The sequence below is a fragment of the Marmota marmota genome, unplaced genomic scaffold (genome assembly GCF_001458135.2).
Source record: "Marmota marmota marmota unplaced genomic scaffold, marMar, whole genome shotgun sequence".
NCBI classification, from domain to species: domain Eukaryota; kingdom Metazoa; phylum Chordata; class Mammalia; order Rodentia; family Sciuridae; genus Marmota; species Marmota marmota.
In genome coordinates this window covers 2,841,476-2,864,180 of record NW_025999925.1, presented here as the reverse complement: position 1 = coordinate 2,864,180, position 22,705 = coordinate 2,841,476, and the positions used below count along the sequence as shown (strand labels likewise).

General features: G+C 37.5%; 1 protein-coding gene and 1 non-coding gene across 3 annotated transcripts in view; one reads left to right on the top strand and one right to left on the bottom strand.

The window, feature by feature from the left end:
* Arhgef28 (Rho guanine nucleotide exchange factor 28) overlaps positions 1 to 22,705 on the top strand; it is a 293,756-nt gene that overhangs the window by 101,271 nt on the left and 169,780 nt on the right. For both annotated transcript variants that reach the window (XM_048800140.1, XM_048800139.1), the window contains exons 3-4: positions 8,237 to 8,384; positions 11,393 to 11,686. In XM_048800140.1, coding sequence (XP_048656097.1) covers positions 8,237 to 8,384; positions 11,393 to 11,686 — 442 coding nt within the window. The remainder of the gene's footprint in view (positions 1 to 8,236; positions 8,385 to 11,392; positions 11,687 to 22,705) is intronic.
* On the bottom strand, positions 3,115 to 3,226 carry LOC125615832. Its single transcript, XR_007346432.1, has one exon. It is a non-coding gene; the product is annotated as a U6 spliceosomal RNA (small nuclear RNA).

The following is a 22,705-nucleotide window of genomic DNA, read 5'->3' as shown; positions in this document are numbered from 1 at the left end:
AAGAATTTGAAGCTATGTTATTAGACACAAATAGATTTAAAATATTATGACAACGTGTTCAACTGACTCTCTTTAACTAGTAACATGTCTTACTTCAATATCTACTTTGATATTATACCAAAATTGGTTAGTATCTCATGGTATTTTTTTACTTTTAAGCTTTATGTATTATTTTTAAAATGTGTCTCTTGAAAGCAGCATATAGATATAGTCATTATTTTTGGATTAAAAAATTCATACTGTCAGTCTTGGTGTTCAATTTGAGCAACTGGTCAATTTACATTTAATATATCTGCTGCTGTGTTGGATTCATGTAACTATTTGCTTTATTTGGTACACACTTTTTATGTTGTTTCTCTTGTTTTGTCTTCTTTTTGATTAATCATCTGTTTTCTATTTCATCTTCCCCTCTATTACTTTTAGTTTTATATATTTTTTTTCTGGGGGGGGGGTCCAGGGGGGTTCAGTGTCACTTGGCCACTGAACCACATCCCAGCCCTATTTTGTTTAGAGACAGGATCTCACTGAGTTGCTTAGCACCTCACTGTGGCTGCCCCTGGCTTTGAACTCGCCATCCTCCTGCCTCAGTCTCCAGAGCTGCTGGGATTATAGGCATGTGCCACTGTGCCTGGCTAGTTATATTTTCTTTTACTATTCTTGTAGTTGTTATTTGCAAGTAAAATATTAGATATTTGATACGTTACAATTATAATAAAAGTTATTAGTTTCAACACTTTCCTACACTTTAATTCCATCGACCTTTTACAATATTGTTGTCTAACATTGTAATACAAATAATTTAAACTCCATGACATTGTTTTGCAAAACATTATATTATATATTTTCAAATATATTATTGTGTAAATTATAATTTTATACATTTGATATTAATAATATTTACTCACTTATTACCCATATTATTTATTTATTTATTTATTTATTTTTATGTGGTGCTGAGGATCAAACCCAGGCCCTTGCACAGTGTGGGACAAGTGCTCTACCACTGAGCCACAATCCCAGCCCCGCATATTACCCATATTACTGCCCCACATTCCCTCCTGCACATCAATGTTTCTGTTGAGAGTATTTTATTTCTGCTTGATTAATTTCCTTTAGTATTTCTTTATATACTGTTTTACTGGTGATGAGTCCCTGAAGTATTTGCCTTAAAAATTTAAATTCCACCTTCATTTAAAAAGCATATTTTTTTAGATGTGGAATTTTAGTGTGTTGATCATTTTTTTCCATTGCTTTGAAGATACTAGTCCATTATCTTCTGTTCTCTAAGTGCTTCTCCTCTTTCTGGAATTTTATTGCTTTTGTCTTCATTGTTTTCATAGAAGTTGGATGCTTTTAAGAACACTTTTGGGGCTGGGGTTGTGGCTCAGCGGTAGAGCACTTGCCTAGCATGTGTGAAGCCCTGGGTTTCATCCTCAGCACCACATAAAAATAAATAAACCAAATAAAGGTATTGTGTCCAACTAAAACTAAAAAATAAATGTTAAAAAAAAGAGAACACTTTTATCTGTTTTTGTTTTTGTTTTTTTTTTGTTCCTCAGTTTTTATCAGCAGCAATGCTGGTATACTATGGTCTGGTCATCCTATCTGGAAATGGAAGCCATTTGTACCCCAAACACAATTTCTGAAGAAATGTCTTATAAGTCTTTTAAGCCATTTTAGTTAACCTCATCTTAAAAAATGATATTTGGATATTTCTCCCCAGAATTTAACTAATTAGTATTCACATGAATTTTATTGGGTGATAAATTTGAGTAATCTTTCTATTTTACACTATGTAAAAGTGAGACTCTTTTAAACCTGCTCTAATTTGGTGGTTCTTAATTTTTTTTTGGATCATATGCTTTTTCTGTACCCTTCTAAGAATTTTTGATTAACAGATTGATTCCCAAATTAATGCCTCTAATGGCCTCATATGTCTTTGGAGGAATTAGGGAACATTTATCCATCTCTCCTACTCCCACACCTACCCATGGCTTTCATGATGTGAACCCTGGTGAATTTCAAGATGGCAAATTCTTTATTAAGTATATAAAACAAATACTGAATTAAATGTAAAAGTGCAGGTGAGTCACTAAACATTCAGTCTTTTACTGTTTGTGCAGTAACCTGATGGGGATAAAAGCTTGTTGGCTTTGCACAGGAAGATAGAGGTTGAATTTCTGGTTTTCCTGCTTACTAGACTTGATGTTTTTAGTGTTCTCTCCTTTAGAAATGAGGATAAAAATATTACCTTCCCAGGTATTATTGTGGAATAAGATGAGAAAATACACAAGGAAGTACTTTATAAATTGTGAAGTCCTATACACATAAAGATAATGTTTGTGTATAGATATGTATATATTTAGATCTATGTAAATAATCTTTGCATTTCCGTACTTTATTTTAAAGAAAGCCTTTAGTTAAATACAGTGATTTGGAATAAAATACTTTGTGCTCAGAGTACTTTCTTTGACACCACCCACAGACAGTGGGCCGAGAAACTGTGAAGGGAAGAAGCTGAATGGGACGTTGAGCAGAAATCACAAAATGCAACGTTGTCCCCCTGACTCTGGAGTAGTGAGCCAGTAGTGATAGGACTCACTAGTACCTGTACTTGTATTTGCTTTCCTTCACAGGGATACAATAAAAAAAATAATGTATTCTTTCCCCCTAAATTTTCAAGGATTTTGTCTGTATAGAATTATTATTATTATTATTATTATTATTATTAAAAAGTTAGGCTTCAAATATTAAAACAAAGAAATGAATTTGGTAGTTCACTTAGAACACTATCTTTATATTAGAATAATGTTTTTTATGGCATGAATAGTAAATTTTGATTGTTATATTTAACATACCAACTCACATCTATCTTTGTTGCTTCTACTCTCCAAATCATCCCATATAAAGATTGTATATTACACCAGAATACTTTGGAAAACATGTCCAACTGTTATATAAAAAGGTGGCTATTGTCATTAAAAAGCATTTGTTAAGTTTCCATTTTTATCTGTTACTATAAAAGCCAGAATTATAAATTGTGAATTTTTGTATGCCTCTGAGACTGTGATGAAGGCTGTAAATCTTTTCTTAACATGAACACATATACACAGAAACAATTTTGCTAATAATTTTTTTTCAAAATATGAAACACTTATGCGTAGAGGCCATGCTAATCTTCTCTGTATTATTCCAATTTTAGTATATGTGCTACCAAAGCAAGCACTAGTTTTGCTAATAATTTTAAAAGGTGCTCATACTACCTGAAATGCATTTATGGATTCTTCCCATGACACCAGATTAAGAAAACCCACATAATTGGGAGAATACCTGTAATTCCAGAGGCTCAAGAGGCTGAGGCAGGAGGATTGCAAATTCAGCAACTCAGCAAGGCTCTAGGCTACTTAGCAAGATCCTGTCTCTAAATAAAACATAAAAATGCAGTTCAAAGGTTAAGTGTCCCTGAGTTCAATCTGCAATACCAACCAACCAACCAACAAAAAACCCACTATAAAAAGATGTACTACTTTTTCTCATTGTCTAATTTGAAAATACATTATTCTTACTAGATATTTTTGAAACTCACAACTAAGGTTGTTGTCTAGCAAACAGCATTGTTATTAATAAAGAATAACTATGTACAGATTCATGGCCTGCAGTGGGTGAGAGGGAAGAGAGGGTGGGGGGAGGGAGAGGATATTAGTGCAAGAATGCTCAGTGATTAGGTTAATGCAGCTACTCTTTTACTCAGGGTACTAGAGACAGAGATTGGTGAACAAGTCCTTGGAACATGCAAATTAGCATCTATGACTGTTTCTACTGCATATGCTGTCTAAACAGGAGTTACGTTTGTTGAATGAGATAGCTTAAGTTGAAAACCACATAATACATTTCAAATTCTTTTGGAAAAATAATCCATAGATGTCCTAGCATTTTAGCAGAAGGATAAGTCTTTGAGAATAATTATCCATGGAATCTATAAGTAGTATTTGTCTAGAAGGATATTGATGGAAAAGATACGTTGATTTAATTCACCTAATTTTTTGTGTTTATATCGAAGTCTATTTAATAGGATTACAGTTCATCTTTCCTATTCCACATTTGTTGTTACCATTTTCTATGTTGCTTGGCCTTGAGAGCAAGATGGAGTACACAGGAATATAGATGAGGGTCTCACAGGAGTAGAGCTGAGTGGTTTTTACCCAAGCATGAGTGGGTAAAAAGTGATATACCTTCACTATTCAAAGGGAGAAAGGGGTGATCTGACATTGGTTCCAGCTGGTTTACTTGGGAAAGTGAAAATTTTGACCCATCAAAGGTAAAGCTTATACAGGTGAACTCAGAAGTGAAAAAGAAGAGGAGGGAAGAGTAGAATGCTTTAAATTGAAGTTTGACTTGCCCACTATCAAATATATACACCATTTAGTAACAGATTTTTCTAAAAGTGTGCAAATAATTTCATTGGCAACTGAAAGAAATGAATTAAATCAGCAAGGAATGGTTTATTATCTAACACAGGAAATACTACAAAAATAGTTTTGACAAGGTTGAGATGAAAATGGTACACATGATCGGCACACGAGATAATGAGAATTGATACAACAGTTTTGGATAGCAGTTTGGCTGCTTGTGACAATTTATTCACATTCTTGGATTTATTTCTGGAATTTACTTTAAACTAGTAACTTGAAGAATAAAAATGCACATGAAATTGTTTATTATGGTATTGTTTATAAAGTTAAAAAAGAAATACACTTAATGTACAACACTAGAAGAATGTTTAATTACAGAATTATGGAATATCAAATACTTAATGGATGCAAATAGAAAAGTGTCAACAACTGTAACAATGTGGAAATTTTTTTTTTTTTTTTAGATTTGGGATGTGTCTATTTAGATATTTTTCTTAAATAGCATATTTATATTTTATAGAAAAATAGAGAAAATTTTTCAACCAAAAGTGAAGGGGGAAGAAAAGTAATTTTGATAAAAGAGAGGAAATCTTAGCAGTGCATGTACTTCTTCTGTGAGGAATATCTGTGCCTAGGGACAAAGCCAGTAAGACCATAGGAAAATGAAAAGGAGTTTGTACTCTTCATTTTCATGTGTCTGAAATTTAGATATCTGTAATCACCATCATTTTGTTTGATAATGAAGACTTTAAATGGTCTTCTAGTTTCATGCTCTTATGAATTTTGTGTATTAAATATTGAATTAATTAGAAATTTAGTTATGGGATAGGAAGCATGTTTTCACTCCCAGTGGAGAGCTGTTGTACCCAAACCATTTATTAAGTAGACCATTCTTAACTCACTGATTTGAAATGCCATCTTGATTATGTAATTTCCATGGGCACATGTGTCTGTCTCTGCACTCTACTTTGGGATCTGTCTCTACATACTCTTCACATTACCTGGGTTTTATTCTATATTTTTCTATGTCATAGGGCAAACTCTGAGCCCTTCATTCACAGCCTAAATATTATTCTATCTTAAACTTTTGTTTCTATTCTTATGTATTTACTCTTCCAAATAAACTTTAGAACAAGCTTATTCTGGAATTTTGATTTTGATTGGTGCACATTACATTTATAAATTAATTTTAGAGATGTTTTTTCTTAGTATGCCTCTTCTTGTGTCTAGAAGTTTCAGTGAGCTATTTCAGAGTTTGCATTTAGAATGTAATTGATAGAAAGGTGATAACACATCTCTGTTACCTCTGTTCAGATGTGGAGTGATTCTGATGTTGATGCTAACAAATTAGGAAAGTTTGTCATTTTCAATTGCCCAAAGCAAAGAATGCAATTGAATCCAGATGGGAAAGTGAAAGAGGTACCCTGGAATCTGTATGTTAGAATTTGTCTTTATCATGTATGAAACAAGTGGCCTTATAAGAAGAGCAGCAGATTTTCAGGGGCCACCGTGATTAGAAAGACCCTGGTCTTAGCCAAAATCTGGTACCTGTGGCTGATTAATCACTGCTCTGATTGCTCAACATATTCTTTCCATGTTCCTGAGATCCTCCAGGGAGCTTCATGTACAGTCCACCTTCTACATGCCATATGAATGGCCTTTCCTAAATGCAGATGTTCTTGTTCTATCATCTTCATATTTTCTTTCTCTGGCTTCCTCTCCTGACTCCCCTTCTATCTCATGGGCTACCTCTATTGGTTTCTGATCATCCCCTTTCTTTCCACTCCCATAGTATCTTTGTCTTTCTAGTGTCCTTGTGATTATTAAAAAGGGACTCCTTTTATTGCTGATATCGTACTTAGTGCTAGGATTTGTGGACATCTCTCTTTAATGGGCCTGTCTCACTTCTGACATGAGTGTTATTTATCTTCTTTCCTGACATAAGCATGATGTCATTGAAAGAGGGCTACCACGAAGTGCAAGACCATACTGTTAGGGGGACAGTATACTGCATTAGAAAAGGGTTATAATTAAATGCTTTCCTAAGTGGTAGTCCTTGTTCACCCAACCAAGCAAAATAGTAATATGACCACTGTTTGGAATAGATGCAGATTAGATATTCTTGTGATCTGAGAAAATCTTTGATCTATTTATACAATCTGTTTTCTATTTAAAAAAAAAAAAGAACATGAAGAGGTCAGGTCAGATTCTGTCCATGGATTATTAACAATCCCTTTAGTAACCAAGAACATGACTATAGCAATTTGTTCTTCCGTTTTTAGGAAATGGAATTTCATCTCAGTTTCCTGTTGCTCATGTTAGATATTTGTTATTGGTTTTTTTTTTCCTTTTCAGATCTCCTTCCTGAACTTTTTTTGAAGCTATTGTATGATAGACTTTTCTTGTTGTGTTACTTTCTTTCACTTGTGTTTGTGCATGCATGCCCTATGCAGACAAAAGACAATTCAAAATTGTGAACTGGTGATGTTTTTTTGTTTTTTCAGAACTCCACAATTGGTGTTCACCCCAAGTTATAATTTCAGATAACTTTATGTATGTTGGATGGATTCAAACCACTATGAAAACATAGCTTTTTTATTTAAAAAAATTTAGATTAAATAACAGTGTGGCAACTGAAAGGAGGAGCCCTGCACAAATCTTGCTTTTGTTCCTGATTCACTTGATTCTTTAGCATCCTGGAGTGTCATGCTGCTATACAGACTGTCAGTCTGATACCCATCAAAGGCAAACAGATGTCCAGGAGACTGCATAGGTGTTTCTCTGCTCAGTTTTCTTTCCTATCTCAGGGTGAGAATCTCCTGGAGGATGGGTTTGGTTTGCTCTGGTTGAGCACACAGAAGCCCAGATGCTTCTCCACACTAGGCGAGCTCTGGAGGCCCTCCAAGGTGGGCGACCTTTCCAGCCCCCACTTTCCACTTCCTTGCCACTCCCACGGGCTGGGCGGAATGCTCCCTCTCCCTGGAGGCCCCACTCCACACTGCCTTTTTGTGTTTGGGGTAGGGAGTGTCATGAATCGTTCTAAGTCTCCTGGGATGATCTGGTGGGCTTGTCCATCACTGCATCCCACTAGGGCGCAGCTCTGATGATTTAGCACCATGCCCAAAGCCACTGCAGGATCATATACTCAAGACTTCTAGCTGCCACCTCGGTTCCTTTGGACACTTGTCCTCAGATTATGCCTCCATGGGACAGGGTGCTTTGCAGGCTTTGTGCCAACCAGGCGCTCTTGAGAGAAACTGTAAGGCCAGGTTGGTTGAGAAAGGGGACTTGGAAATCCCTTCGAGAAGATAAATAGCGAATGGAACTGGCATATCAAGTGTGGGAGCCAGTTGTCCTGTTTGTTTGGCAATGTTTGTGAACATTGAAGGTTCTTGCCACCTACAAGGCAAAGCCAGGGCTAATGACAATTATCATGAACCTTTGTACTAATATTGGCATTTCAGGTACAGGATGAAAATTAATACAAGCAATGATGTTTGGCAGGTAAGAGTTCAAAGTAAAAGACAATGAAATATCACATTCCCACATCTAGTAAATTAAAAAAAAAAATCCTTCCCTATGTCCTGAACTTCTTTAACTTTCCTGAACAGACTAGCTCTTACCCCGATTCCAAATATAACAGGAAGCATCTTCCCCAATGTCACAAAATGTTGTTGTTGGAAAGGTGGATTCATGATATTTGAGCTCACTCATACAAAGTGAATATAACAAATGACAATGTTTTGGATGTGCGCCCTTTTGTTGTGGTTTCTTAGAGCCAGGACAAGGAAGTGTAATGATGCCCCAACTTATTTATCTTTCAGGGGCAGATGACAGTCTATGCAAAGTTTGGCAAAAATGTTTATCTTCCCGAAGATGCTGAGTTTTACTTTATTTATGATGGATCTCATCAGAGACACATTGTGATCGCAGAGCGCATCGAGGATAACATTCTCCAATCCAGAATTCCAGGTGAGCGGCCTCTTTGTTGCATGATTGGGAACTCTGTTAGCAGTCATCTTCCCTCCAGAGTTCTAGGCCGGGAGAAAACCAGAAGGGAAAGGAAAACAGTGCTCTGAGGCTGTGCCTGGGTGTGTACAGACAGGTACTATCAGGAAGAAAACTTGCACTGTGTTCTCTCTCATGGGAGGGTTTTCCTGCTTCATCTGCAGCTACATTTGGAGTCTTGACTTAGTCCTTGACTAGCAGGCTCATCCTGCTGGCTGCACCATGCTCTTATGATTGGGTGTACTTTGGATGCAGCCAAACGGAGGAAACACTATACCCTAAGTATCACATCCTCAAGTCCCAGGGTTCAATGCCAGGGTTGGCTCAGGAAGAACTGGCACTGATGAAGTTTGTCTTCAGCCTCCTTCCTTATTCCCCTGTGTCAGCCTGGCAGCTCCAGGTCCACCTCTCCCCTGCCTTGCTCCCTTTGATGGCTGGGGTTCTGTATCCATTCAGAATTCTCCTTAATGATCTTAGGCTCCAGAACTTTCTCTCCCCACCATCAAAGTGTTCCCATTTTGAAACCTGTTATTCTCCTTCAAATGCCCTGGTGACATGTGACAAGTTGATATACCTTACATTAAGAGTAATATATCTTACATAATAGAAATTAATGTATCTTATTTATTTTATATAGAGTTAATCTGGTATTATGAATTAACAACCCTTATCAGATATATTTGTTTTGCATTTTCAATATGATGTAGCTCATGCATCTATCAAGCTTTAATCTAAAGGTGGAATTTAAATGTCATCACCTGCAAGGAGAGGTAATAGTTTTTGTTTTTTTTTCCCATTATTCTGTTGATTTTTTTTCCTTAATCATGGGCCTTTCAGGCCCTCTTAAGTTGTAGCACATACATGATCTTCAATTTTTCTTATAGGTAAGATTGGCCTCATTCTTTTGATTTATTTATTATTTTTTTTAGTTGTAGGTGGACACAATACCTTTATTTTACTTATTTATTTTTATGTGGTGCTGAAGATCAAACCCAGTGCCTCACATGTGCTAGGCAAGCACTCTACCACTGAGCTAAAGCCCCAGCCCCTGGCCTTATTCTTAAAGAAAATATGTTCCTAAGCACTCATGTAGTATATCAGCTGCATGTGGAAATAGATTTTGTAGTGAATATGCAAACAACACAGATATAGTGAAAATTGTAGAGAAGTATGAATACTTTTCAATCCTGCTTGGTCTTAGTCATTGGAGACCATCTCTGTGACTGTGGGCAATATTAAGCACTTTGCTCTCCCGCTCCAGTAACCCTCGTCCTTACAAGAAGAAAAAAAAAATCAAACTTAATTAGTGGCACATAGTTACTTTGCCTGTTGGTCCTTTTTCTCTCTGTCTTTGTGCTCTGATGTCTTTCTTACCTTTAGTTTCCTCCCTTTTTTCTTAGCTTTCTCTTTTATTAAGCCTCTTATAGAGAAAAAATAGAAATAATTAACTAAAATGCCCCTCCCAATATCAGAACTTTCCGTTTTGTCTTTTTCTTTGCTTACATGTAGGGGCCATTGTCCTTCCCCTCCTGTCTTAAAGAAAGTCTTTCTGATTATAATGTGGCCTCCTTAAAGTAAGGGTCCTTAACTTCATTTTAAGATTCCCTAGAGATGAGCAGTCTTTATTTCTGATCCTTACATTTGGCTGGCTACAAGTTTATTAGGGTAACCTTCACAAACATGAAGAACAGGTTTCTGTAGTATATATTGGATTTTTGCAGTCTAGTGGTGGCGGGTACATTCTATACCTCCCCTTTTAAAGGGTTAGTGTGAGGCTGGAAGTAACTCTCTAGTAAACTTCAGATACTCTTGATCCTGGAGTCCTGGTAGAATAGCATCTGAGGAAAGCTTTGCAGAATAAGGCAGAGCCATTTGCTTGGGGACAGGAGGGCCTCATGGGCCAGCGGTAGCTGAATGGCTTCTGTGTCAGCTGTGATTATCATGGTTACAGTGGTTTGCTGCTACTAATTCCTGGAAAATCTGCCAAAGGCAACAGAAAAATGTACTTTAGTAGGAGTTCACCAACTTTGGCAAAAGTTGAGAGTGAGGCAAAGAAGAGGAGTATAAGGAGGGGCTTGGTAACTACCCCTACCAGTATTAAGAACTGAGAAGATAGTTATCAGAGGATCAGAGGAGCTATTATCAGAAGTCAAGGGGAAGGCACCAAAGAACATACATATATTTCTGTTGAATATGTTCATATCAATGTGTGCATGTGTTTTTAGTATTCTTTTCTTGGGTTTTTTTTTTCTTTTTGGTACTGGGGATTAAACTCGGGGGTAGGGGGGCTTATCTACTGAGCCACATTCCAAGCCCTTTTTTGTGTTTTTAATTTAGAAATAGGATCTTGATTGCTAAGTTGCTTAGAGTCTTGCTAAATTGCTGAGGCTGGCTTTAAACTTGCAATTCTCCTTCCTTACCCTCCTGAGTCACTGGGATTACAGGTGTGCACTACCACACTTGGACTGTTTAGTATTCTTAACCCTTCCCAACTCACATTCAAAGGAGTGCCATGGAATTAGGATGAATGTGTGTAATTTTGTGATGCTATCTTACAAAATTCTCATCTAAATAAATAGGTAAAAATATATGACGCTGGAGGAAATGTCAGAGAGGAAAAGAGCTCATGTAGCTGGATGTGTGCAGTTTGATGGGAGTGGGTACATTCAAGGTGGCAGAATTGAACTCAGGGGGCTGGGGTGGAGGTAAGAGGTGAAGACAGGCAAATAAGTGTGCTTGGTCACAAGAGAAGAATAGACCCTAAGCTCATAAAAGAGAGCTTTAAAATCAGTAGTCACTAAAAGAGGATGGTGTCAGCTTTAACTTGACTGCCACACAGGTGTGGCAGTGTTTAAAGACTGGCAGGCTCTCCGTTCTGCCTGTCCTCCTGCCAGTGCTGCTGAGCTAGCTTGAGGCCACTGGGAGAGTCTTCTGCAGACTTGGGCTGAGCTGTTCACTGTCTTGTTGTCCAGGCCACCGGCTTCAGGAGACGGTGACGGTGTCTGTGTGCCTCTGCTCAGAAGGCTACTCCCCGGTGACCATGGGCTCTGGCTCAGTGACCTACGTGGACAACATGGCCTGCAGGCTGGCCCGATTGCTGGTTACCCAGGCTGATCGCCTCACAGCCTGTAGCCACCAGAGCCTGCTCACCCCATTTGCCCTGACGGTGGCAGCACTACCTGCTTTGGATGAGGAGCTGGTGCTGGCTCTGACCCAGCTGGAGCTACCTGCAGGTTGGACTGTGTTGGGAAGTTCTTCACTTGAAGGTGGGTCTTCCTCAGAAGATTCAGCTGTGCACACTTTATGTTAAATTGAGAATGTGTCTTATTTACATTAGTTGTCTGTCTTTCTGGGTGGGTTTTTGTGTCCATCTTTTATTGGAGCCTTGCTCTGATGTGGCTGGGTTCCCTGAGGCCCTGAGCCATTCATCTCTGGATGATTGATGTGGCTGTGTCCTTGGGGTTGTTGGGGAGGGGGAGGTGAGGGGGATGGGATGGGACTCAATGGGATGGGACTATTTCTTTATGGCAGGTTCTTGAAGCCAGCTGCTTTGGGTTGTGTCTCCACTTCCCTTGGCAGGTTTTCTTGCAGTGAAAAGGGGACATTGTTGACTTGTTTTCAAATAGGAAACAAGGAAAAAAAAAAACAAAACCAAAAATACCTCCATGAAGGAGGGACCCTAATGCCTTTACAAGAAATGTGGCCATAAAAGAAATGTCATCGATGAGTTTTGACATCTTTAGACATATCCCTGTCTCCAAGAACATTTGTACTATATTTGTACTCAACATTTTAATTGACATAATTGTTTCTATTTATGGGGTACAGTGTGGTAATTACATATAGGTGTATTGACCAAATCAAGGTAATTAGCATTTCCATTTCCTTAGGCACTGATCATTTTTTTTGTACTATGTTTTTACTAATTTTTGGAGTTACTAAACTCTCTTAATACCAACTATTTGGAATGTGCACGTGAGCAGAACTGTAGATGTTATTAGTCCCAAACTAGGCACACAGGTAAGCTGTTCAATGGATGCCTCTGATGGTGGCTACAAATTACATAATTGTATTGAAAACACAGAAATGTTGTTTTTATTAAACACAACATATATTGTTTTTGTTTTCCCTACTCTTCCCATGATTTTAGCTTTGTGGTTAGGTGATGCTGTTTTTAAGAATTTCTGCTTCCTGATAAATGCTAGTTAGGAGTTGCAAGTTGGCTTAAATTTGATCATGGATAAGATTTAATGCGCTACTCTAGGTAAAAGGGTATGATTTTTGTAAACAGGATTGTAGGGCTATAAGCACAACTAGAGAGGTAATTTTTTTTTATCTTTCTATTGGAAGTCTCCTGGGCACTCAAGGATGTTTCTTATTTTTGAAGACCTTGGATGAGAGAAGTCACAGTGTTGTGCCCTGCCTGGATCCTGTGTGCTGCACTTTTCTGTGAGATGTCTGATTGATGTGTACAAAGGGGTGGCTTCCTGAAGGTGTGGGCTTGTGTCTGTTATGCTCTTCATTATCCCCAAGGTCGTAGTGAGGGGACATGATATATGTGGAGGAATTGCAATAGTGACTCTTGAAGGTCTCAGAATAAACTCTTCATATATGTGCATGGCATGTTTGTTATGTAGTAAATAATATGTTATATATATTGATATATTGTTATACATATGATTTATATATGAAATATTTTAATATGCCTTATATACACAATATTTTCTGGCTAAGAAACTTTATTTTCTTAAGCTTCTTGGATTTTTAAAACCTTTCTAACTAGAATATTGGATAGTGTTTTATGTTTTCCAAAGCGCATCCATTTTGACAAAGACAGAAAGCACTGGGATTCTCTACCTGTCACTGTGCTCAAGCCCATGAGTGAAGAGCATCTGTGTTAGTCTGCTTTTTGTAACTGTGACTAAAATACCTGACAACAACATCTTAGAGAAGGAAAAGTTTATTTTGGCTAATAGTTTTAGGGGTCTTAGTCCATAGTTGGCTGACTCCACTGCTCTGGGACCAAGGTAAGGTGGAAGGGCAATGGCAGAGGAAGACTACTTAGCTCATGGCAGCCAGGAATCAGAAAGAGAGCATGCAAGAAGCCGGAGAAAAAAATATATAATTTCTTACACACACACCAAGTGACAAACCTCCTGCAAGCATGTCCCAGCTGTCATCCAAATTATTAATCCATCCAGTGGATTAATCCTCTAGATTAGTTTATATCTCTTGCAGTCAAATCATTTCATCTCCTGTATTAGCACAGGAGTTTTATGGGGATACCTCATATCCAAACCATAATAGCATCAAAGCTTCAAGGGGCAGAATTACCATCACAAGCTCCTAGCCCAGCAACCCTATCAGCAGAGCAGTGGGGTGTCTGCAATGGTTCAGTCAGTGTCTCTGCAAAATTGCAAATTGTTAAAGATCATGGAACTTCGTAACTTCACATGAATAGCTTAAATTAAGTGATTCCAAAATGGAATTCAAGTTACTCATTTGCTATATTTGTTTTTCATGTCAAACTTTAGAAATTAAAGATATTATAATGTTTAACATGTGCATTGACAATAGTATATACACACAATTCTCCATGTTGGGTGTGGATGTTCATGGTTATTTCTGAGAGAGAGTCATAAATGAGTTTGGAGACACTGAGTTGTTAAAAGTAATCTTACTGCCATTTTCATGGGTTTTTAGAGATGCATTCTTAATTACTATGCCTCTGCCTTTCATGATCTTTGATTTATCCATATCCTTGTATCAGACATATATATGTCACCAAGAGGCGCTTTCTGGCCCTTTCACCAGTATTTATATAGGACAGATATATTTTCATGAGGGAAAAACTGAAGCAAATCTTTTTCATGGTGAGACATTGTATTGTATAGAAAAACAATTCTACTGTCATAGTTAATAAAAAGTGCTCTGGAGCCAGGTTTAAGTCCTAAATGTGCTGCTTCCTGGCTATGAGACTTGGAAAGTTACTTTAGTTCTGGTGCCACAAATTTTTAATTTCTAAAATAAGGCACAATAGTATCCAAACGGATTTGCTTATTCTAGTGATTATATTAGATGATATATGGTGAAGTTTGTAGAACCATGTCTAAACATAAAAGTTTGTACTAAAAGTTGGCTTTCTTGTGCTTATGTGAATGGACTTCCATATATATAGGTAGTATATTTTATATATGTGCATGTATATGCATAGAAAGGAAATTATAACTGGTTTGAGCAAGTTGAAAATCCAGCCAAAGGATAAAATCCTACTTTTATAAACAATTACTAAACATTTCTAGGAACTTTTCTAGACTTTCTCTAGCATCAGCGTATAGTACCTGATGTTACACTTCCTGCAGCCTAGACTTGCAGAAGGGCTTCTCCACAACTCACTGTCAAGGGACAGGCTAACACCATGTTTTTAGCTAAGTTTTACTCTGAGGTTTGTGACTGTCCTAGGGGATTTTATTCAGTCTGCCATAGGCTTAAATTTCTGTATCTACAGTTCTGTTATGTGTGTAAGTTATGGATCATATATGGATAATGGCCAATGTTAGATTGGGGGGCCTTAATGGAAGCATTTATCAATCAGGATACTTTTGTCAAAATTATTCCAGTTTTTTTTATATATGCACTTTTTATTAATTATTTTAATTAGGTATATATTACAACAGAATGCATTCTGATTCATTTTACACAATTGCAGCCCAAAAATTATTCCAGTTTTTAAAAAGCAAATTGGGCATTTAGACAAATAATTCAAATATCAATTCTTCTATGTTAGTTTTAATTTTTAACTTCAGAAATTCTATTATATACTGGGTGGGGGACCTGGAGTTTTTGTTGCATTGACTGAAACTTAATTGGACATAAATTACTCATTTTATAGTTGGGAATCAACAAGAACACTAGGTGAAGGCCTCATAGAGATGTCCTGTGGCAGCAGGGTTATGTCAGGTTATGATGCACGTGTGACTTCAGGGGACATGTTTTAACTTATTGCCTATTCAAATCCATTTGGTAGGGTAGTACTAATTTTGAACTATTTTGGATTTGTTCTTTATTATTTTTAACTCTCAATTTAGAGTTTTGATCTAACTGGTTTAGGATCTCTAACATACTCAGAATTTTTTTCCCCAACACACGTATTTTATTGGTTTTGGTTGTCTTTGAAGTAGATAAATTATAATAATGAATTGAGAATTAAATTGAGGGATGGGATCTGCTGGAGTTGATAGAGGTGATGGCATCAGACATGGAAAACAGTTTCTTTCCTAATAATTATTTCTTTTTTAAAACTCCATTTTCCATTGATACATAGAAATATAAAAATTGTGCATATTAATGGAGTACCATGTGATGTTTTGATGCATGTATATATTGGGTAGTATTTAAGTTGAGCTAAACATATTTATTTCCTCAAATATCATTTCTTTTTGGTGAAAACTTTCAAAATCCTTTCATCTAGCTTATTGAAATGTATAAGACATTACTGTCATCTGTAGTCACTACAGTACAATAGCACACTATAACACAGTAACCACTGATGAACAATTTCCCTCCTTGCTGTCCTCTGGTAGCCACTAGTCTACTCTCAACTTCTATGAGATCAATGTTCTTAGATTCCACATGTGAGTGAGATCATATGGTATTTGTCTTTCTGTGCCTGGCTTATTTCATTTAACATAATGATCTCTAGTTCCATTTATGTTGCTGAATTTGGAAGGATTTTCTTTTTATGCTTGAAAAGTATTCCATTGTGTATAGGTACCACATTTTCTTTTCCCATTCATCAGTGAATAGGATTGGTTAATTTCTTGGTTATTGTGAATACTGCTGCAATGAACATGGTGCTGCAGATGTCTCTTTGGCATAATGATTTCCTTTCTCTTGGATATATACCCAGTTGTGGGATTGCTTGATCATATGGTAGTTCTGTTTTAATTTTTCTGGAGAATCACTATACTATTCAGTAATTATTAGTACTTATCCAAAAACAGTTTGAAATCTTCACTGTTCACTCTTATGAAAATTATGTGTGTTGTTTCATTTATTTATGATTTCCTTAGGTATAAATAGATATTGCTGGATGAATATGAATTAATTTTGATAATGGCTTTGTCTCTCTTTCGAGACAAACTCTTTTGAGTTTGATTAAAGTCTTACTGTGAAGCATACTGTAATTCCCTTGTATTTTATGATAAATCTCTCATTTCTTTTTTTTTTTTCTTTTTTTCCTCTTAGTCATTGAGAGTTATCGGGAAGTCCAGGATCCTGGAGAAGGGCCAGAATCTGAGTGGAGCATTGTATCCCATAAAGAAAAGCAGAGCCTCCTCTTGGCCTGCGTTTTACCCGTCATTAGTCATAAGGCAACTTCATTATGCCTACGAGGGAAGGAAATATCCCAGGTTTTATTTAATTTTAGGCCATCCATAAAACTGGGTTTCTGTTTCATAAAATTAAGCCCATTCCTTCTGTGCAATAGCTTTCATGATAGAAAACTGGCAGGGTCTCAGAGGCTCTCAATTATAGTAAAATATTGAGAAGTAATATAATTACCCCATGAAATTTCACAATTTATCTATTTTGTTTTGGGTTCTTTGCTTCATTTTGGACAGAAATTTTTTTTCAGAGATTGGCATAATGTTGACAATTAGGTTAACTGGGATTAAATATTCTAATGTTTCACATGTTGATACTTACATGACTTTGGACTTGAAAGCCTTCCCTTCCTGTTCAACCACACGATTTCCTTGTATTTGTGCTCCCAGGAGCTTGCAAGGCCTTCCCAGGGGTTGCGGGTGGGGCTGGGTGGGGCTACATATGCCATCTCAAGGCTGATGGCATTACCCTGTGAACTTAGAGACTTTTCTCACAGCCTAAGGAGAGGTAGAGCTTGTCCTGGCCATGCTTTCTGATTAAAGAGTGAAAAAAAGGCATATAAAAATGTCACATAGTCACATGTATTTATACTTACAAACTTGTGTATAGCAAATTCAAGATTTTTTTTTCCAGAGTAGATTTTAATTCTAAAAGTGAATTTGGATTTCTGCAGTTTACTAGGTGCAAGTATTTCTTGTGATCAGAGGTCTTCACATAGGCCTTCTTGTATTTGTATTGGAGCACATGTGATTCTTGGTTATACCAACCAAAAAACATAACAAAGTTGGTTTTGTAAAGGTGATGCCAGGAATTGAATCTTATTAAAATCTTATAATAAAACAAAGTTTTATCATTCAGGTTACTTTATTCATTCAACATTCCTCCTGCCTTTGTAAGTGATTCTATACAGAGAAGAAATTTTTGATGGTAAGGCAGTTGTGCCTTTGTAATCTTTTGACAGGGCTATCTTGGTCTTAAAGTTAAACACAGCTGATGTATTTAGGGATTTGGCTTCTCATTCTCTGGATATTTGATTGGAGAGTTCTCCCCAAAGAGGAGCAGTTGGTGGAATTGGTAGGATGGGTTAGAGAATTTAATATTTTAATTATTTATTCCAAAGATCAGATTAAGAGTATGCTCCATAATTTGCAAATAACATCATAGATTGAACTTGAATCTAGAAATTAGAAGGATTTATTAGTTGCAGAATATATGTTGTAACAAGAAGTCCAAGTAATGTTTGTTTGTGTAAAAACTAGTCACAGCATAATGAATGGGGACTTAAAGAAAAAGCAGGAATCCTTGTCATGGACTGCAGGTGTGGTGCACAGTGTGGGTAGTGTAGTGTGAGGCTCTTATAAAGAAGATGGCTGGCATGATGCTTTGGGTCTTTATAATTAGCACCCTTTGAAGAACATTGTTTGCCTTTCTATGTTCCACAACTAATGAGAGGAGAAAAAAAAAAAAAAGAAATGCAGAGATCAGAAGGATTTCAGAAGAAAGTTTATAAGAGTAAGAGTTATTCAACAACTTTTAGGATGTGCCTTGATTGTTTAGTGTTCATGTGGGGAATTTAAAGAGCAATTTTGATATTGTTTATTATTTGCAGGAATAGCTACTAAATAAGAATTAGGAGTTCATTATGAAAGACTTAGGGGGAATGGCCAGTTTTATGTGACATCTACATCTTGCTTCAAGCTGGTCAGAACAATTACCTTCACCCCAGGTACCACAAGAAAGGGAATGTGGGGCCCAGCAGAGTTGACAGAGGAGAGTATCTGTTTCTCTTTCTTGGAATAGAGAAAAGAGATCTGTAGCCAATAGAAGTGAGATTTGTTTAACACTAGAGTTTGAGCTGGATTTGTGTTTTTATTCCTGAATTCAGCCTGCCAGCAGCTGATATAGAAATAAAATAGAGCGAGGCTGAGGAGCAGACCCATAGATAGGCCCCACTTCACTGTTTTCCAAGTCTTATAGACCAAGGAAGGGCGCATTGAGTCATGAGCCTTGCTTGCTGGCCTGCAGACAATGTGACAGGTCAGCTCTGTTATTCTAGCCCAAAGCTTTATACTGGATGGCAACTTTGAAATGATACCAGGTGGAATATCAGTGGGCAGAAAACCCATAAAAGACAGACTTATTTCAAAATATGTGTTTCCAGCTTCTTCTTTTCAGTTTTGAAATTAATGTATAATGGGTAACAACTAATAACAATTACATTTTTTAAGCAATTGCGTGCACATTCATTATTGCTTTCTGGCCTTCTGTCACTTCTGATACTGAGACAAATACCTCCACAACTTTTTTTCTGACATTGTAAGCTGGTAGTGTCTTCCTGGGTTGCTATAGTAACCCACGAGGTGAATACTAATGGTGAGGAGAATGCTTTTGGAATAGATCCCATGGTAAACTAATAAAATTTTTTCACAATACTTAGCTATGTGTACGTATGTCATTTGTGACATTTAAAATCCTTAATTTAAAAATGTTTTCTTTGACTTTTGAGCTTTTAATAAAAAAAAATAGGATTTGTGGCAGTGAAGAATGTAATATAGACTTAAATTCCTCCCAAATAGGTGTTTTGCTCCCCTCAAAAATATTAGATTTATTTTTCAGCTTAAGTCGGTACCGCTTATCGAGCACCTTCTCTGTCTAAGGTACAGCATTTTATTTTATTTTTATTTTTATTTATTTATTTTTTTTTGAGAGAGAGAGAATTTTTTTAATATTTATTTTTTTAGTTTTCGGCAGACACAACATCTTTGTTTGTATGTGTTGCTGAGGATTGAACCCGGGCCACATGCATGCCAGGCGAGCGTGCTACCACTTGAGCCACATCCCCAGCCCAGGTACAGCATTTTAAAGAAGAAACAGCAGCTTAAAACTCTTCCTTAAAAAAGCAAGCTTCCTACTTTTGTCTGGCAACAATAGCCCTTCGGCTGGAATAGGGAATTACACATTTACTCTCACATCTGGGAAATAGAACATAAGGTTGTATTCAGGTCACTTGTCTCTCCCTCAATTATAATTTTCAAGGAAAAAGAATGTAAATGGGAGCTTTTATTTTTAAACACTCTACTGTATTGTGATTCCCAAAGGACTCTGAGCCACAGACATTTTGAAGCTCTCCTCTGGCCAGCCGTGCCTGCTCCCTGCCTGCTGTCTGCTGGGAGCCCTTCAAACATGGCAGGATGCACAGCCAGGTTTTGATGGCACACGGGAGGCTAGAATGGAACTTGAAAATGACAGCAGCCACGCAATCTCCTAGCACTTAATCTGGAAGGAAAAAATTAAGAGTTTTGCTGTTTTCATAGATTTCTTAATACGATTTAGATGTTGGCAGTTGTCCTTGTACTATTTTATTTAAAACACATATGACACATGTTTTTTAAAATGACCAATCCAGGAAGGTAAAAAGGCTCGTGGTTGAAGGTGAGTGGGAGAGGCCTGGGAGAAGGGTAGTGGTAGCCAAAAGTGACGTGGACGCCTAGAGAAATGGACAGTGTGTTCTGCTGCATGGCCCCCTTTAATTGTCCCTGGTGACCTTTAAAAGACCTTGTGTTGACTCTTAACTGTGAGCCTCGATGATAGAAACCTTGAGAAATCTTCTGTAATCCCTCTCTCTGTTCCTATAGACCTGCTGTCCGTACCCTTCCTGTACCTATGCTTGTTTTTGCTATGCTGATTTATTTTTATTGGTTGTTCAAAACATTACAATGTTCTTGATATATCATATTTAATACATTTGATTCAAGTGGGTTATGAACTCCCATTTTTACCACGTGTACAGATTGCAGAATCACATTGGTTACACATCCACATTTATACATACTCTGTTGTATTTTGCTGCCTTTCCTATCCCCTAGGGGGAGGGGTGGGGAGGTGCCCCCCCAGGCGCCAGAGGGCAACACATCAGGCCAACCCTGGAGAAAGGCCTGAACCTGGTTCCTTATGAATGATGCAGCTCTTTCTCCTTTTGCTTATTTCCCACCCCCGCAAGTGGTTGATTTATTAATAGTCTATCTTTTTTTGCCCTCTTTAAAAATATATTTAGGGCATTTTTTTTTTAGAGAGAGAGAGAGAGAAGAGAGAGAAAGAATTTTTTATTATTTATTTTTTAGTTATTGGCGGACACAACATCTTTGTTTGTATGTGGTGCTGAGGATCGAACCCGGGCCGCACGCATGCCAGGTGAGCGCGCTACCGCTTGAGCCACATCCCCAGCCCAGCTTTTAGTTCTTGAATAGATTTTTCTCTACAAGTTCTACCTTATTTCATATCTTCCATCTGCAACTTACATCTGGAGATATGAAATAAGTGTGGTATTAAATGAATCATTCCATGATTTTTAAAAAAGATGCTTTCCAATTCTTATAATATGACTCTCCTAGGTTTCCTTTTAAAACTTTAATTTTTATAGTTTTGACTTTTTGCTACTGTTGACTTTAGCATATGTTTTCTTTGACAAGGATACCGCCATTGATGCTAACTCAAGCCAGCCTTTGCATAAGAGGAGGCATAATTGTTAAGAACTTGAATTTTGGAGGTTGAAATGTCTGGGTACAAATCCTTGATGCTCCATTTATTATCTGAGTGGGCTGGGACAATTGCATGATTGTGTCAAGCCTCAGTTTCTGGTCCTATAAAATGAGGATGATGAAAGAACATACATCATGGAATGGCTGTCAGGATTAAATGAGAGAGAATGCATAGGGAGCACTGAATAAATGTTAGCTCTCTATAGGAACAAGGAATATACAATCATACCGTAGTTACTGGCATCTGGTAAGCATGAAGTAACTGTGGTTGTGGTGGTTCATTTCTTTGCTTTCATTCATGCATCTAGATTTTTGTTTACCTTTTTTTCCAACCTCCCCAGCCAATGTGAACTGGCTAAGCAGCTCCTTTTGTACTAGTTTCCTGTGTGGTTGATCCTTCTTAATTTCTTCCCCTTCTCTCACCAGAATATCCTTTGCTGACGGTGCCCTGATGCTGAAGGAGGGGATTAATCTTCCAGGGAGGCTATAGTTCATACCCAAAGAATTTGATATCTTAGTCTGGGACCTTGGACATATTTTAGTCAGCTTTTTTACTGCTGCAACCAGAAGATCTCATAAGAATTATCTTAGAGGAGGAAAATTCATTTGGTGCTCATAGTTTCAGAGGTCTCTGTCCATAGGTGGCTGGCTCCATTGCTCTGGGCCTGAAGTGAGGAAGAACATCAGAGTAAAGTGTGTGCAGGAGGAAATCAGCTCAGAACATGGCAGTTGGGAAGCAGAGAAGGGGGGGGGGGAGAGAGAGAGAGATCGGGGGAGAGAGAGAGAGAGATCGAGTGAGAAAGTGTGAGGGAGCAAGAGAGATATTTCTCTCTGCTCACCAGGTACCAAATATAAACCCCTGAAGTCATGCCCCTACTGACCTACCTCCTCTAGCCACATCCTACCTGCTTAGGATTACCACCCCATTAATCCCTATCAGTGAATTAATATACTGATGATGTTATAACTCTTATAATCTGATCTTTTCACCTCGAAATGTTCTTCATCATCTCACACATGAGCTTTTGGGGGACCCCTCATATCTAAAGTATAATAGGACATGAGGCTCGGGCATCCAGTTGCAGGGAAGTGAGTAGACCTGGCTCGGCTGTAGATCAGGACCCGTTTTCTGGTTGTACTTGAATTCCAGTTAGCACTGCAGACTTCAACAGGCCAGTTGCAAGACATAATAAGGCCATGCTTTTTCTGCTTGTCAGTAATAAAGTATAACTGCAGGGTATTTTCATTTATCTCCCAAACAAACGAAGGGTCTCTAGAGGGTCAATAGGGAAGGCATCTGAGAACTTCTGCTCTCCTGTGGCATGAGGGAAGACCAGAAGAGTGCCTGCCTGGTGCACAGTA